The sequence below is a fragment of the Cebidichthys violaceus genome, unplaced genomic scaffold, assembly GCF_023349555.1.
Source record: "Cebidichthys violaceus isolate CVI_PGR_0920_01 unplaced genomic scaffold, fCebVio1.0.p SCAF_25, whole genome shotgun sequence".
Classification (NCBI taxonomy): Eukaryota; Metazoa; Chordata; class Actinopteri; order Perciformes; family Stichaeidae; genus Cebidichthys; species Cebidichthys violaceus.
The window spans coordinates 7,539,529-7,557,726 of record NW_027176428.1 but is presented as its reverse complement, the minus strand read 5'-3'; the positions used below and the strand labels follow the sequence as shown (position 1 = coordinate 7,557,726).

The following is an 18,198-nucleotide window of genomic DNA, read 5'->3' as shown; positions in this document are numbered from 1 at the left end:
GCCCACATTTCACACATTGAAAACATTGTCATGTTATATAGGTAAGTTAAAATAAAAAGTTGGTGCTTCAGAATAGTTAAAAATATTTTAATGAGTAGAAATTGTATTTCATATACCATCATTAAAAGAGGTCTCATCACATAAAAAGTAAAAATTTCAAACAAACACATTTGTTCCTAAAAAAGAAAAGTTTTGTTAATTTCAAAATGTAAACAGAAAAATATAGCTTGTATTCTGTTCATTTCCGTTAGTGTTTTTAACACTCAGTGCTTTTATTTCTGGAAACGCCCCAAATTACAATCCCGAATACAAGAAATAACGTTGGCCTTTAACAGGCAGCAGAGCCTGTTGAAAAGTCGAGCCTGTTGGGTTTTTGAAATTGTGTCATAGGCTACATTATGAACATGGCTTTAGATTGCATTTCCTGTTTCAAGTCCTTCATGAATAAGTCTCAGAGGGAAGTTCATGAGATTTAAAATGTTCTTCATGTAGGCACGGCGTTGGGCTTCAGAAACATCCTGCTGTGCCAGTAGTCTGGATTGTCAAAGGATTTGTCGACAGCTGCAGGTTCCCCAACCCTGACTCCAGCTCGCACTTTTACGTAGGGTTCAAACCCAGATTGATGATCCTCTGTGCCCCCTTCTGCTCCCTCTCCGCCTTTCTGCAGGTTGTGGTACACCACAGCATCTCCAGGCCGCAGGGCAGCAAAGGAGTCCATGTCCTCATACTCATACGCCTCCTCCTCGTCCTCGTCCCTTCCCTCTATCTTCAGCTCCTTCTTGTCTCGAAGAGCTTGACGCAGCTTCGGCTGTCTGTTTGTGTAATGATAGTTACTGTCCTCCACATATTCCTCCTCCTCTTCCTCCTCCTCCTCCTCTTTGCCCATCCTTGCTTGTGTTGTCGGACGAGAAGGAGTGTCAGGCACTGGAGGGCTTTCATCCTTTTCATTACCCCTGATGTCCATGTATTCATATTCAACTTCATTAGATCCCTGCTGCTCTGAATCAGAGTTGTGATTACTTTTTGTGTGACCTCCTCGGACCTCCACAGACGATGTGGTGTCACCTGAGCACGCTGTCGCTTGTGACGATACGGAGGAGGTGCGCTTCTTGTTCGGCTTCAGCCGGTTGCTGCTGTGCCTGGGCGAGACAGCTGTTACACATGTCTGCTTGTTCATATACTCATATTCTTCTTCATCTGGGTCATCCAGGAGGCCCGACGAATGAGACTTACCCATCCTACCAGGACTGGCCCGAGATGAGAAAAGTAGGGTTTCTGACAAAAAAAGAAAGAAAAGTGGATAAAGTGAGGTTTGCAGGAGAGTAATGTGTGAGGAGCTATGAAGAACATACTATTAACCTAGACAATTTGTATTCATTCTTTAAAAGGGTGGCTGTGACTCAGCAGAACTAACCCAGACATATAAACCCATTTCAGAGAAAAGATGATTGACAATATAATTTCAATATACTATATTTCCAATGATGCTATCACCTCTCTCTGGGCTGTCTCCAGGAAGCACATATCCATTCTGGTCCTCTTCCTCCATCTCTGGTGATGGAGTCTCTGGTGGCCCGCCGGACAAGCTGTCCCTCTGCGACATGTAAGCGCTGTCCTCGCGTTGACGTCGTCTCTTCAGGCTACCAGCCAGAGAAAAGTCCTCACTCATCTCCAGCTCCACTGCTGTGCCGCAGCCCTCCGAGCTCTCAGACACAGTGCGGGCTGAGTTTAGTCGAGAGCGTGACTGCCACATGGCCTATACAAGGCAACACAAACACACCTGCATTCGTAAAATGGCAAGAGGAATGTGCAGTAGGATGATGTTGATAATATATTTAAATAGTATAACCTAATTATGCTCAGTTACACAAAACACAAAACAATTTATATTAAAAGTAGACTGTTTTAGCTACCTGTCCTGGGTTGTCAAAACCTGGGGTCATAGGCAGGTAACCCACCACGTTTGATGGCGAAATAATCACCTTTACAAGAAAAGACAGGAGTGTGATTTAGTGACAGAAAAGACATTTCCAGATATAAACTGGCGATGAAATTAACAGGAAGAGGTGTCTCTTACTCTGGGAGTGTCCATCCTGGAGAGGCGGCTGAGGCTCCTGGCTTGAGACAAGTAGTGAGGGGCTCGAGTCATACCATCTTCCACCGCCTCCTCCTTCTGCTCCTCCAGCTGAATGTCTAGATCGTCCAGGTCGTCCAGGTCTGCACTCCGCTGGGCTAGTTCATCAGGGGCGGAGTCCTGTTGGTTGCAGTCCTCCTGGTGGACAGAAGTGAGACATAAATTAGCATATTGCATGTACGTTTTTACTAAAGTGCCACAATAAACAGAACTATTCTGCCCACAGAAACAACAAGTGCTGTACCGATTGGGTGGCTATACTGACAAACACAAATCCTTTCTTACTTTGATCACCAGGTAGCGAGGCGGGTCTCTGGCCATTCTGGTGAATTCATTTCCCAGCTCTTTGAATGTTGGACGGACATTCTCATCAATCATCCAACCTTGAAATAAAAAATGAAAGCCATAGTTTGCCACTCGTTTCTATGAAAACAACGCACCATAAGGAGCATCTGAAACTAATTAAATACAATATAAACACAACTTAGTCTTTTGCCATGCTAGCAGCTCTGTAAGATAGTACCGCGATGCTTTGAGCTAAGTGCTAACGTCACCATTTAAACATGCTCACAATGCTAAGCAGCAGGTATTCATGTTTTACCATATTCACTGTCTAGGTGCAGCTTGCTAACATTTGCTAATTTGATCTAAACACAAAGCCTGAAGTGAGAGTCATTAGTTTTGTAGGTATTTGGGAATAAACCAAAGTATTGGACAAATTAAATTTTGACTTGATGATGGCGCTGACATGTAAGGACATGTAAGGATGTTTGTAAGGACAATTTATTAAAATTCAAAAATTTACTTTTTGGTGGCGAAAAAGAAAATGTCCGGCAACCACCAAAGTAATTATAGGATCCATCCTCTGGAGATCATGACTGTACAAAATGTCATTGCAATCCGAATCTGAATCCAATAGTCGCTGAGGTGTTTCATTCTGATTCATCTGCTATCATGTCTTAAACGCATACGTTTGTATTACTGCTTTCGTTTTGTAGGTCAGACCAGTGTAAAAGAAGTATCGAAGACAAGCACTCACACTTGACCATGACCATGTAGACATCAATGGTGCAAATTTGAGGCTGCGACAGACGCTCGCCCGTTTCCAAAAGATCAGGAACGTCCTGTGGGCGCATCATAGTGTACGGCTCAGCCCCATTGGACATCATCTCCCACACTGTCACACCTAAATGAAGGGGACAAATATAATGTGGCATGAAACAGCATGACTGGTGCAGCTGGAACATCCAAACCTCCACCTCTGTTTTCATTAACACTCAACTGGGATTTGTAAACTGGTTTAAAACTCACCGTAACTCCAGACATCGCTCTGATGTGTGTATCTGCGAAACAAGATGCTCTCTAAGGCCATCCATTTGATTGGTGTCTAAAGACGTAAAAAGAGAATGTCTTCATTAATTACGTCAGTGAAAACAACAGAACATGTGTTCAGTGAATGTGCGCAAAAAGAAGTTCATGTCAAAGGCTCTGTTAATGAACTTTGATCATATTACTCAGTATCTTTTCTCAACCAGGCTACGGACCTTGACCTCATTGTAAAAGTACTTCTTGTCATCCGGGTAAAGTAGGTCTGCAATGCCGTAATCTGAGATCTGGGCTGTGTAATTATTCTTCAGGAGCACATTTCTCGCTGCAAGGTTCCTGTGGACCATCCTGTTCTCCTCCAGGTAATACATCCCCTGATGAGAAAGGACAACTGCGTTTAAGACCAATTAGTGCTCTACACACAGCCTCCGCAGACAAACAAAAAAGGTTGGTCCTTTACCTTTGCGATTTGAACACACCAGTTGAGCAGCCTTTGCGGGCTGAGTTTGTTCTTGCAGTTCCTGACGTGCTCCAGCAGGGAGCCCTGACTGCTGAGCTGAGTGACGAGCTGCAGGCTGGCCCCGGGACAGATACCCAGGGTCCGGACTACATTAACATGGTCCATGCTTCCAATGGTCATCATGTGCTACAGGGAGCAGTAAATTATTACAGACTTTTAAAATAAATTACAACCTTTAATTCAGGTTTTAAAGAAATACTTAAATACTTTAAGTATCAAATATTCACTTCTTGTAGGCTGTGAAAAGTTTGAAGATTGCTTCTTCAAGAAGGTTAAACATCATAATGTCCAAATAAACCTCTCACATTTATCAAGCTCCTGCAACATATTAGACTCCTCTTTATGTTCCATATATCACAGATAAATAATCCTCATATTGCCAATAAATCTTGTGGGGAAATTAGTTCTTGAAAACCTACTTCACATACAGATCATCTGAGAAGTGCTGCAGGAGTGATTTGAGAAGTTTCCTTGGATAAGTTACGGCATGTTATTATTATTTTGTTTTTAAGTGACTCCAGGAACTTCTGTGAATCCAAGATGACTCCTCGAAGTTGCAAGCTACAAACCTTTCAGATTCACCTTTCACGCCTACCTTTAAGTGAGTATTTGGCACACAAAATATCTTTTCCTTTAAGTCATGTTTTCTTACATCCGTCAGCTCATAGAAGGTCTGCCGTTTGGTTCGATCGTGAATCGTCTTTATGGCCACAGGAAGCTTCACTGTATCGCCCTCAGGGATCCAAATGCCCTGTGTGGTAAGAAATAGAGACGGATTCAAAATGTGTTAAATCAATATCAAATGTGCAAGTGGAGGATGGAATAGACAACTGCCACAATCAACATTACCTTATGGACTGATCCAAACGCTCCATTACCCAGCAGCTTGATCTGACGGAGCTCTGTGGTCTTCAGGATCCGAGCATGGACTTTAGAGCCTTTCTCTCCACGATCCAGAGGTTCAAAACTCTGAGAGACCCACAGATCATGTGTTCAAACAAATGTTTACTGAAGTATAACAACATCGTAAAGACCTCAGACTCTGACTGACCTCTCCGCTCTCCATGTATCTCCTCACGGCTCGCTTGCGACGGATGGCAAGACCTCGACGGTACAGAACAGTCAGCACGAAAACAGAGAATGAGGCAAAAAGAAGGGCAATCACTCCCAGGACGATGGCTGTGGTCGTTTGTCTGATGACAGATGAAAAGGAAGAAGAGATATCACATGAACTGTTAATAAATCAAAATGTCTAAGTTACATAAAACATGTCAGATTCAACTTACCCGGAAAGGTACCGGGAAGACCCCCCACATTCTCCAATTCCTGGGCCATAGCACCTATAAACACAGGAAAGAGGTAAGTTTGAATCAAACACAAACACATGAATACACAGAAATAACTCACTCATACCTCACCCTTTGGTGCAGTTGACGTGGCACGGTTCACAGCTGCCCTGCCTGTTGGGGTATTTAAATATAACTTCCTCCCCTCCCATCAAGCCCTCAGGACACAAGGACACACAGTGGGGACCGTCCTGCAGGCTGGCACATGCAACACACTGATCCGCTCCCTTAAAAGACGTAGGGACAGTTTAGTTGACAGACGAAAGCACAGCAGACAGAAGCCAGTGGTAATATTGAGTATAATTATGTCACTAGGTGGCAGCAACCAACCCAAAGTAACTACAACAGAATTGTTGAGATTAGAGAAGTCGTTTTGTGAATATCACTGTTCAGTCTGCTGTTTGTCTCACTGAATAGAGAGAATCATACCGGGCCTGTGCAGGTCTGCTTCCCCCCCTGGACCTTACACTCAGGATGGCATGGCATACACTCCCCTGTTTGAGTAGCAAACTCCCGCCTCTCTCTGCAGTCAGAGCGAAAAGTCAATCACTTTCAAAATCTTTCAACAGACTGCAGATAACATTGAAACCCTTGGGACAGTAACGCCACAGCAAACATTACTCACATTAAGACAAACACTGGGAATTATATCATTCATATCAATGTTGTTTTTGTTAAGACTCACCCAGTTAAGAACATGCAGTCTGGCACGCACGTTCCTCCCCTGCTGTACTTTTTACAAGACAGACACTGGTTTGGCCCCCGGCCCCAGCAGCCATCAGAGGAGCACAGGGGGTCACACACATGGCCCTCATCAACTACAAACACAACAGAACAAAACAATACTGTATCATCATAAACACTGACAAATGAGCTGGTTAAAAAATGATCCTCCCCCACTCACCACACTGATTTATTGGTCTGTTCTGGCGTAGCTGTAGGTGAGAGCCGCTGGTCAAGATACGCGTCCAGTTAACGGTGTATTGGTAGCAGAGCTTCCTATTTACTGTGATGTAGACGCCGCCGCCGTTTATTTTTCGCAGTGAGCGTAACCCCAGCGAGGTCAAAGAGCGGATCTTCACCACCAGAAGAGCGTAGCCCCTGAGATAGAAGATAGAAAATAAATGCTGTGTAAGAAATTTATATTTGACAATGTTGTGATTCTGTTTAAATCACTATGGAAGCAAAGACATTTCTTTATAATTTTATGCGCAACTGGGTGTTTTACTTTGTAGAACATCTTTCTGAATTTGTAAGGTTTGATGTTTTTTTTACAGTATAAAATAGCTTTTTGGTTTACAAATTCATAAAAAAAATACACTTTTCAAATATTAAAGTGTCCAGGGTTTTCCAGTTTTTCAAAAATATAAATGACAGTTCATTCACTGATCGGACACAGGTCTGATTTTATTCAGGCTTATCGCTTATTCTTCGTAGCCTGAGTGAATTTCACCCATCCAATATTTTTACTTGACTCAAATTCAGTGCAGTTGTATTTCTGTTCTGTTTGTCTGAATTTGTGAAGCTTAAAAAACAAGAGTTCCTCTATGTCCGTGTCTTTGATATTGCACAACTTGTAATTACGTACTGAAAATATCAAGGAGAAATACAAACCACATATAAACAAGTAAATGTTTTTCAATGTAAAGCTACAAAACAAAGAATTTGGTATTTATATTCCTTACATTATGTGAGTAGTCAGAAGTGATTAAACTTTGCAATGAGGAGTTCAGCTGCTTATAAGGTTGAAATTATTTCTTTGCTTCCATAAAATACAACATCACATACCAATATTTTGCAGCCAAATAGCCAATCAGTTTTCATCAGAAAGAGCATGCAAGTAAACCTTGTGAATTCATTAAAGAGTTGCACCCACCACCATCTCAATCACACAATCCCAGTACTGAATATGAGAATATATGAAAAATAAACCAAGAATAATGATTTCAAACCGAGATGAAGAGGCGGATAGAGGCGGACATATGTTCAATATTTACTGTACCTTTTAGAGCTCGGTCCTCTACATTGGGTAACAATTTGGTATAACAAGGAAACAAAGAGATACAAGACATCAGATTCATGCCAGTGATGCTTATTAGTCTGCGATGTAGTGAAAGATAAAACAACACGATAATAACAGGACCTTAGTCATTAAGAGAAACAAAAACAATGTTAGAACAAAAAGAGAAAACAACTACTGCTCACTTGTAAAGTGTTCTGCCCTGAATTGTTTGGAGGTTGGAGAAGACTGACAGGTCAGACATGTTTGCAGGCCACGACTGGATACTGAGGCTGTCTGAAAATAAAGACATTGCATTCCAGAGAACTTAACCAGACTGTAAACACGGTGAGGTGACATACAAATCAAAAGAATATTGAAGGTTTCATCACACCTGTAATCTCCCTAACAGTGTTGAAGATTTTCAGTTTCTCTGGATCGAGGGCTGGCACACCATTGTAAACATCACTTTGAAAAGAGAAGAAGAAAAGATGAAAAAATAAATACCTGTTCCAAAAAAAGTATCCACAAAGCACAGATGGAAATACTTATTATCCTATTAAATACCATCATTCATTAATTAATTTAATTAATGGATGAGTTGGACTATGTATGAGTTTACCCTTCGATCCCGGTCACCAGGAAGTGCAGACTGCCCTGGATCTTAGTGCAGTTTATGAAACTGTCGATGTTAAGAGCATCTACAGTCTGTCTGGTTGGACTTCCTGTGCCATGACAAGCTGAGAGCAAGATGAAGAAGAGGAAGAAGAAAAGGTTAAGAACATATGATGTCAGTTAGAGCCAACCAGCACAGTGCTGGAAATACCAGCCAAAAGTACCAAAAGTACATTTACTCAAATACTGTGCTTATAAATGTGAGCACTTTCCATTTTGTGCTACTTTATTCTACTCCTCCACATCTTATTGGGAACAATTATTAAAATACATTTATTTGACAGCAGATATTATAATATAATATAATATAGTATAGTATAGTATAGTATAGTATAGTATAATATAATATAGTATAGTATAGTATAGTATAATATAATATAATATAATATAATAAAATATAGTATAGTATAGTATAGTATAATATAATATAATATAATATAGTATAGTATAGTATAATATAATATAATATAATATAGTATAGTATAGTATAGTATAGTATAGTATAATATAATATAATATAATATAGTATAGTATAGTATAGTATAGTACAGTATAATATAATATAATATAATATAATCACCAGGGACACGGTTAGCTCCGCTTGTCTCTAAGTTGCATAAAACAACTGTCTTCTATGTTGAATTAAATATACCTTTTGGACAGAGGCCTCCACAGGGTTCACATCTTTTCACTCCGTTTTTCTCCACCTCCATTTTATCAGACGGGCAATTGCTTACACATGAGCTTTCGTCCACCACAAAGTTAGCTTTAAAAAAGAAACAAAAAAATGCAACTGCTGCTTTATGAAAAGCTTTGAATGCTGAACAAAGTATTGTATGAACATAAAAAGTGGATTGATGCTCTAAGGAGAACAGCAACGGTATATAAACTGTGAGTCCGTGTGAACATATAAGGCAGCGTGTGTCAACTCACCAGGGCACTGGGCCACACAGATGGAGCCATACTGGTACTTGGCATTGGGATTGGGCTCCAATTTGAATGTGTGCTTGTTGTAGATGTTGGTTTGAGGACACAGAGGCACGCAGGCGCCCGAGTTGTTGAAGTTCCTGCAAGCCTGAAAAATTTCACATACAGACAGCACTGTCAGCAATACAGCATATGGATATGTTTTTTTTATATTTATGATAAACTATTTTCACAGCAGACATTTTGACTAGTCATAGCAGGAAAAGCACATAATGATGGCTCTGTTCTACGAAAATGTGCCAGTGTGTAATGGCCAAATTGAATTCAGCCATCATTCATTTCATGTTATACACCTGTGATTTTTCTGCTGTGATGTGTCAGAATGTCTTCTGTGTTAATAGGCCTATCGAAGTAATAGACTCACAAAGCAGTTTGTATCCAGGGGTCCAGTGCAGCCTCCGGCACATGCAATGTGACAACACTCGCTTGGGTTTCTACCAAAGCATCGGCTGTTACACTGAGGGGCGCACACAGTCTTTGTCACTGAAAGAGAGTTGAGGGTATGTTAATTTGTTAATCTATTGCAGCAGTGGTTACAAACTCTTTTAAACCAAGGCACCTCTTCATAGTTATTTGTCTCTCCATGCCCCCTCATACCACATCCATATACGGGCAATTATTTCAGAAAAAAAAAAAAAGACACCATGGTTACTGCATTACAGAACTGAGTTGATCCATGGGAAGTAAATGTCACTCACAGATCTGGCACGTTTCATTTCCTGGATCCCAACACTGAAGGTCTCCACATGCTTTGTCACAAGGCTCTACAATACACATGTATTATCAGAAGATGCATTTTTACATTATTAAGCAGACCAAAGGAGTGGAAAGTAAGTGATGCTTGTGTGTGTCCTTCTTTGCACTCACTTTCAGGCCCATTGCCCTCAATCATGATATGATCTGTTCCATCCTTCACGATGTCCGCCCAGTTCACCTGCGGGGCGTAGCTCAGGTACTTGTTCTGGATGATCTTGACTCCTCCCTCCAGTATCTCTGTGGGCGGCACACAAACATTTAAATGTGGAAAGACAATTACCAAAGCAAGCCTGAACTCGCCCATGACTCATCCTTTACTACCACTCATACAAACTCAGTATAATGTGCTGGAGCTCATGTTACACTGGCAGTTGAGACATTCCAGGAACTTCACATTACTGCGACTACACACACCGCAGCTCGCCGACGACCGGTGCACTGTGAAGGTGTGTCTACACTGTGTGGGTGTGGGAGCTCCAACAGTAACCGAGTGTCACATCCTTATCCATCCACCCACTCTTGAATACACTAACTGAGTGACTTCCTGTGTACCTGTGAGGTGTGTCAGGCCCAGTTCTTGCAGGCCGTGCTTCCCATCCTTCTGGTAGTTGACCATCACGGCCAAAGCGTACTTGTCCTCATACAGCGTGGTGCCTCTGATGACACGCAGGTGGTCCAGCGGCAGGCGGCTGAACTCGTTGACGGCGAACAGGATGTAGCCTGTCACCTCCCTGATAGACTGCAGGGTTAGCAAATAATGAGAGGAGGGAATTAAAGAACAGGTGTTCAGAAGAACACTGACTTTGCTCTGATTTTGTTAGTCATAGTGATTGTTATCAGTCACAACATGCTGGCAGCAGAGGTGTGTTTTGCTTGTGTTTGTCATTAATCACCATGACTGTGATTGATTTTGAAAAGGACATAAATGAGCTCACTGTGCATCTGAGACCACAGACAGTGACAAAGATTTGGCATCAGTCAATCCATATCCTTGTCTAGACTGGTTACCTTGCAGTTTTTCTCAATGACACATACACAGTAGCTCTGTGAAAGTAGTACCGAGTTAATGACTCCATGTGTTCAAAGCCTCACCTGCAGAAAGGAGAAGTTTCTGGTGTGATCCATCATGGTAATCTCAAGGTTGCTCAGCACAATCTCACAGCCGGTGTACATCTCCTTCATCAGGTTGTACTGGATCTCGGAGTTTCCTGTCGTGCTCAGACCGTTTTTGGTGCCGGAACAAACTGCAAAAGCAGAGAACAAAGTCTTGTTAATGTCAATATGTCTAGATCCCATGAACAAAAAAACAACAACAAAAAAACAACAAAAAATGGATCCTTTTCACAGCTGTTTATCCAAGGCCTCGTCAGGCTTATTCCTCTACCACTGTCCAAAAATCATTCAGCTGATCCTACACACTGCTGTAAATACTCACAATCCCCAAATATGTGTTAATCCACAACTGAAAATGTCCTCAACAAATATAAACTTTATTTAAACTACAGTGCACTGCAGTCTTTTATAAAAAGAGCCAAAGTGAACCCTGAAATTCTGGGTTTTGTCAAAGAATTAAGAACATCTCATTCAAAAGACCTTTGACATTTGTAACCATGCTAATAACTTAAAATCCTGCAAACCATGTTGTTACTGGCTCACTTCATGTCTTGATAAGAACAGTAGTGGGATTTGTTGTCAATAAGAAAATTGTAGATTAACAACAGCTGTATTCATTGCATTTTAAAGACAGTATCATAAGCCATCAGTAGTTTATTAGTATATGTATCTTTGCCTAATGAGAAGAAAGGGGTATAGCATCACAAAAGTCAAAAAGAAAAACTTTCACTGATGTTTACGCAATTGTATCACAATACAAATAAAATGAGTCTGTTAAATCATTTATGAGGGAACAGTGTATGCTTGATACCACCACTGTGTTCTCTGCTCGCACAATATCAATGAATGTACTGTAACAGTGTGAAACAAGCTGAGGATTCTACACGGGCATGTCCTTCTCTGAGACAAACATACAAGGCCTTGTTTATGGTCTGTGGGGAGTTCAGCCAGTCAGCGTCACTTGAAGGCTGCTTTGCTATTCAAATGTCAGACAGGAGAGAAACAACAGAGAGAAAGGGAAGGATAGAGAGGACAGAGAATTAAACACGAGTGTTGTTCTCAATGTCAAGTACTTTGACTAAAAATACAAACACGTACTGGATAACGTAAACATTGTGCAGATGCAATATGTCCACATACTTTTAGTCTGGGGTTGTTTTTCAATAGTCTAGTCTCCTCAGTTCAACTTAACTCTTAAAGCTTCAGCATACAATGTTTTTTGATATAATAGCGCATTTCCAATATGACAATGACTTCCTGCAGCAAGGTCCATAAAGAAATGGTTTTCCCAGTTTGGTATGGAAGAGCTTGACTAGCCTTCACCCATCCAGCACCTTAGGGATGAATTGGAAACCCGACTGCGAGTCGGGCTTTATCGGGAGATACCAGAGAACAGAGGCTTTTACAGCAGCATATTATGTTCAACAATGATACGGGTGTAATATTGAAATTTCCAAATAATTTATCTGAATCTGAATTTATGAAGACATTACTAGTTCCTAACATTACAGAAAAAATATTTTCTTGCTTCCTACCCTGTTAATGATTTTGGTTTTATTTGTCAAGATTTTGTGATATGAAATTTCATTTAGTGCTCCCAGCATTGGAAAATCTAAATTAAAAAAATCAACAGCAACATATCTTCCAAGAAATACTGTTATGGTTATTCTGGATAATAAGAATACAGTGTCAACAGTTTTCATCCAGGGACTATTTCTTCTTTAGACAGTAGTTTAAAGTATCCAATGAAACAGCGAGGTGTGTGGATTATCCAGAGTAATTAGGACTCTGTTTCTGGATTTTTTTTTTAGATAAATACAGTAATCTCTAATTCTTTGTACAACACAAACAAAATCCCATGCACCTCCATTTCACTGGGGATGGGGGCAGAAATCTCAATGGCTAATGTCTCAAAACAGGAGAAAATAAAACTGTATAGTAACTGGATATCACTAGAAGCAATATTGATTTTGTTTTGTTACTCCGGGGAACTGAAACCTTTTATTTCAGTCTAAGCATATTCATAAACCAGTCAACTCCAGTTGACTTGTTGTTGATTTTGTTGTACTCATTAAGGACTTAAGGAATGTTTTTGCTACACTCGTCACACACCTGTTACATATTCAAAAACACATTCCTTCTACTGACAATAGAGTCAAAATGGAGCCCAGTACAACAACAGGATCAACAAGGGCATAAAGGGCTGATGATTATTAACCTCACAAGGCAAAGCAGGGGAGTCAAAGCACAGTGTTTGTGTATGCGTGCGTGTGTGTGAGAGAGAGAGGGAGAGAGAGAGAGAGAGAGAGCGATGCATGCAACGAGCATGTCCTACGTCCATCAAGTCCTGATAAGAGTCACCTTATTGTGTTACTGAGAACATCGCGTTCAGAGGAACTGGCTCTGTACCAAATTACACTAAAGGGTCAGTTCACTCAAATTACAGAACACACATTGCATGGTGTCTAGTCGTGCAAATATTTTAGTTTTATGAAAGTCTTGTAGTGAATGGAATTTTGTTTATTTTACTCAAGGATTTCTTTCCAGAAATAACGTCTTACTCATAATAGTGGTGTCTGTGGATTATCAAGAATAATCAGGACATTGTTCCTTGGATGACGAGCTGCTTTTGATTTCTTTAAATGTAACAATTCACGTTCAGTATTGTGGGAGTGGAGGCAGGAGGCTCAGAGGCAAATATCTTGATAATGTGTACACGTTTTGTGTCAGTGTGGCTTTGCATGTTTCCCATCAGTTTGTTGTCAATCTTCTGTTCTTTTCACCAATGGGAGACATCGTAGCTGTCAGAAACATCTCAAAATAATTGTCTTTACCATGTAACATAAATACAGCATAACTATAGACTAATGAGCTGCATTAAGAGAAGTGTGTTGGGCTATCTCGGCCTCAGTTGTGACCATATCTTTTTAAATCTGTTTCTTGCAAGTCAATCGACTTTACATAACTGAAATCACTGGAGCACCCCTTTAATGACACATGCCATCATCTCTTTAACATTTGCTTCTATGCATGCTGTAGCATAGGCCATTTCTTTATAGTTTGCTTCATATCAGGGTTATCACAATGAGTTGCATTGACTAACATGCTTTCAGAAACTTTTGCTCATTAAAAGCCATTCAATTGAAATGATGTCAGTTTATGAGCTGCTCAAGGGTGAAGCTCTATATCAACCCCACCTTAAGCTATCAGTGGATGACTTGCTGCTGTTGACTTTGCACCCTTTGAATTGCCTGTTGGGAAATACTCGCGAACATCTGCGCACGTATGTTCAAGAACCTTCCACACGCCACAGTATGTACAGTATGTACAGTATGTATACAGTTCAATCACAACTCACTCCAGAGCAGGACAAACCGGTGTGCACACATGCAATACAGTGTGTTACAAACCATACAGACGATGCACGAGCTCTAGCTATAGAAGCCGAGAAATCTCAACAGGCTGAGTGGGGTTTTTTCTGTCAAAGGAGGACTTTCAGTGTTGGCAGATGGATGATGGAGAAAAAAGGAATGGGGTGGAGGGTTCAGAGTTAATACACACACACATTTACACATGCACATGCACACAATGGCCCTATTTTGAAAGAGTGTCTTAGTGCATCAAGAAGCCTCTTGCTGTCTATACTGACACTTCACGCTCTGTGTGTCTCCTCACTCTTTTCAGACACTGCATGTCTGCCTTCCTACTTATTCCATCACTAACTATCATATACAGGACATGAACTCAAAGCAAAATGGACTCATTGTTCTCAGCACTAAAGTGTAACCCAACACATGACAAAAACACAACACGGATCAGGTTCAGCTGTTTTTTTTCAGAAAGAAGAGAGGGAGAGAAAGAAAAGAAAAGAGGGAGGAGGAGATAAACAAGCTCAATAAAGCGGTTGAGACGATGACTGAGGTAAACAGAAACTTGGCACAGAATGTGCCAGAGATTACTGCATACCTCACAAGTGAGCGTACACACACTCGCAAACACAAAGACACCTGAGCACATGAACTATTTAATTTCGTGGTTTCACAGCCAAATGAACAGAAATATTTATTTTGTATGTTCCCAACATGCAGGACTGCTCAGACTTTGGTGAACAGACTGAGGCAGACACAGAGAGTTACTTAACATCATGCTTTGCTAACAGGAGCGGCAGCATATTTTCAGTTTGACGGGTCGGTTATTTGGATGTCACTCCTGTAAAAGTACAGAAGCACTTTAAAGAGGCACCACCTATTGTTGTTTTCTTGAAAGATATGAAATCTACTTTTACACTGATACATGAGCCCCCTCTGAAACATCACACATTTAAACCCTGAGACATGGCATATGCACTATTTTGTCATGATAATATTTTTAGAATCAAAATTCACTTCCTGTTGGCACAACTGTATTTGAAAATGAAAGTGCTACAAATTAGCTATAGCTGTGTTGTTTATTTACAACGTGAACATGTTTGTGTAATGTGTGCGTGTGTGTGTTTTGAAAAGCATTTTCACTTAATAATCAAACACTTGATTCTTGCAGAAAAGTGCATTGAGGATCTAACATGACAACTGGCTTTGAAGTTTAACCTAAAAAGACACCACGAGTGCCCCCAAACACACACAAAAAACAATATTACCATTGGTTATTTCATTTTAGTATGGTTGGCCAATTAACCTCATATTACAACAGACATGTTCATCAAAAGTTTGGCGTACAGGTACACCTACATCCACATAACAACAGCAATCTCTTTCATAACTACATGGTTACTGCACAACAAAATCCTGTTCAACAACTGGCTTAATGGCTGATGGGAGATAATATACTTCTGAAATGTCATTAGTTTATGGACATTACTAACTCTAAACAAGCAAATATTTCAATCAAGGTTTGCATCAATGCTTCTCTTCAATATAAAAATGTTTAGTGAAACATTAAGTACACACCAAGTTAACTTAGTTTAGTACGTTTTATACTTTGTTATGGATTTCAGAATGCATTTATAGCATCATTACAGTACAGAACCTCTTACAAACAATCAAATCTTCCTTCTCATATGATCAAACTTTTTTTTTTCTTCGTTTTTACTTCAGGTGCCAGAGGCTTTGTCACCTGAGCATCAGCGGCCTAAGCATCGATGATCTCATGTTCACATAGCTTTTCTCTTAATCAGAGCACCACTCGATTCACCTACGGCCAGGTGACTGCAACAAGAGCACGAGGTCAAAGTTCACAGAGTCTTGCTGGGATTCAAATCACAACACCTCTCTCTCTGCCTCAAACACGTCAGATCAATACATTTAATGGAGATCTTTATTCAAGTGCAATCTTGACTTAATTGAGGATTTCCATCTTATGTTACTTTCTACTTCACTATATTTCAGAGGGAAGTATTACACGTGTTACTTAGCTACATTTATTTGAGTCATTGTTGGCAACAAAACAATACTAAGTTGCAGTCTCTCAATTGTGATGTTTTGCTGCTTTGCATTCTGCTAAGTATGCACTTTCACGACTTAAAGCAGGACTTTTAATTAGTATTATTCATTTTTTTACATTGTAGTATAGTTTTACTTAACTAGTAAATCAGAATACTTACTCTAAAGGAGATTTACAATTTTACAGAGAGCATTTTTTTTTTCATTTTAAAGGAAATCTCGTTTGGGCTGACTGTGGTTGTCAGTCAACATGCGGTGTAAGGTTGGGCTCCTCTGTTGCAAAGCCTTGAAACAATTGAGTCAAACATGATAAAGCCCACACAGAGTCGTGGGAGAGGTGCGGGTGACTCACAGCAAACAAGTTGTACGTGTGCGGAACAGGTTCTCGTGTGTGGTTTGTGAGGTAGGACAGGTGTTTTGTCAGCAGGCTAGAGAGCAACTCTTATCCAGGTGTTCGGATGGATTTGTCAAATATATTGTGGGAAACTTGAGAATAAAAAAGGGATGATTCTGTACAGAAAAGTTGTGCGCGCGTGTGTGTGTGTGTGTGTGTGTGTGTGTGTGTGTGCCCACCTCCTTGTGTCTGCGCGCTGCAGAGTTGGAGAGCAAACGGCAACAGGACGCACAGCATCTGTTGCACCTTCCTCATGAGGGCGGTCATCCTCACTAAAATTTCCAAGCTGATGACGTTTTAAACAAACATTGCCATTACATTAATAAGAAGACGTTTGTCCTTTTCGCATCGAAAATCGTGCTCGGTCCTTTTAACCTGATAGAGTCCATTCAGAAACAACAGTTGTTGAGTTAATCCCAATCGTCTTTCTTATTCCTTTTCTTAGCTTTCTTCTAGTATTGAAATGAAGACGGAAATCCGCCCTATAGTGAAAACCTGTTGGTGTTTTCTCTGTTTGACATTTAACTGAGCCGTAACTTTACGAGCTGTCCGCTTCATCTCGAGTGAGAGGAATCACTACAGCTCAATGATTGGAGCTCAGCGTGGAGCCAATCAGTGACGGGCCAGTCTGTTTCTCTGGCACTGATTTATGTGGGAGGGCCTGCACGGCGCTTACACAACCTGGAAGATTCAGTAGCTGAGTTTCATTCTTCCACATCCAGGGAAATGACGATGCTTTTGGCCATGAAACACATGAATGGATGCATTCAGGGGCAGGTGTCAGTCTTCAATAATGTTTTTCCTATAGTTAATTTAGGTTTATTGATCAATATTGTGTATGAAAACAGTTTGTAGGGCCTATTTTGTAAAATAAAAATATGAATCATTCGTTAGGTGTTCATGCAAGGCCAAATAGTTTGGATGAGGAGGGCTTTTGATGTTATAGTCCACAGTGGGTCTGCAGTAAAGTAAGTTATTCAGCAATTTTCCAAACAAAAGTTGGCCTATGAGGTGCTTCACAATAAAAGCATGTCATGTTACACAGGCAGGCCAAAAGTAGAATTACCAACAAAATAGAATTTACAAAACAGAAATAACATTTAAATAAAATCAGTAGGAAAGTGTGAGGGATGATATTATAGTGAGGAGTAAAGTTGAGAGACAAAGACAACAAACACTCATATCTCACTTTATTTTAAGTTGAGTTCTGGGACGATACAGAAAAAAACCAAGAGCAGGAAAATAATTTCGAAGTACATGTTCCAAATGTACAAATGTATAAATGTACAGGGAAAATACCCCCCCCCCCCCAAAAAAAACAACAAACTGCAACTTGTTGTGTGTGCAGTTTCTAGGTTGCACAGTCCCACCAAGATTGTCATTGTGACCATTTACACAGCAGAGCTTTCACAACAATGTGATGGTGGAGCATTTTGCCTTTATTTTGAAAGTTTGACTGTTAAGATGGGCGATGTGGACGAATATTAACTGGGATGATCTCCAACAAAGG

The 18,198-nt window shown here is 40.5% G+C and overlaps 1 protein-coding gene across 1 annotated transcript; it reads right to left on the bottom strand.

Annotated features, from left to right (window-relative positions):
• Positions 1-71: 71 nt before the first annotated feature.
• erbb3a (erb-b2 receptor tyrosine kinase 3a) lies at positions 72-17,234 on the bottom strand. The gene is made up of 29 exons (XM_068720530.1): positions 16,868-17,234; positions 10,836-10,987; positions 10,296-10,482; positions 9,855-9,980; positions 9,686-9,751; positions 9,352-9,470; positions 8,934-9,075; positions 8,653-8,766; positions 7,948-8,065; positions 7,720-7,793; positions 7,532-7,622; positions 7,329-7,346; positions 6,231-6,427; positions 6,012-6,144; positions 5,756-5,849; positions 5,399-5,553; positions 5,267-5,320; positions 5,032-5,173; positions 4,830-4,949; positions 4,633-4,731; positions 3,921-4,106; positions 3,679-3,834; positions 3,446-3,521; positions 3,174-3,320; positions 2,420-2,517; positions 2,078-2,272; positions 1,914-1,982; positions 1,495-1,756; positions 72-1,275 (listed from the first exon to the last, which is right to left on the bottom strand). Exons 1-29 carry the CDS (start codon positions 16,953-16,955, stop codon positions 485-487), a joined length of 4,269 nt encoding a protein of 1,422 aa, XP_068576631.1. The 5' UTR covers positions 16,956-17,234; the 3' UTR covers positions 72-484.
• Between the last annotated feature and the right edge of the window lie 964 nt (positions 17,235-18,198).

Coding starts and splice junctions, on each gene's coding strand:
- erbb3a (XM_068720530.1), bottom strand. CDS start 16,955: ATGACCGCCCTCATGAGGAAGGTGCAACAGATGCTGTGCGTCCTGTTG. Junction 9,471..9,685: donor AAATGAAACGTGCCAGATCT/GTGAGTGACATT, acceptor ACTCTCTTTCAG/TGACAAAGACTGTGTGCGCC. Junction 4,950..5,031: donor GATACATGGAGAGCGGAGAG/GTCAGTCAGAGT, acceptor TGGGTCTCTCAG/AGTTTTGAACCTCTGGATCG.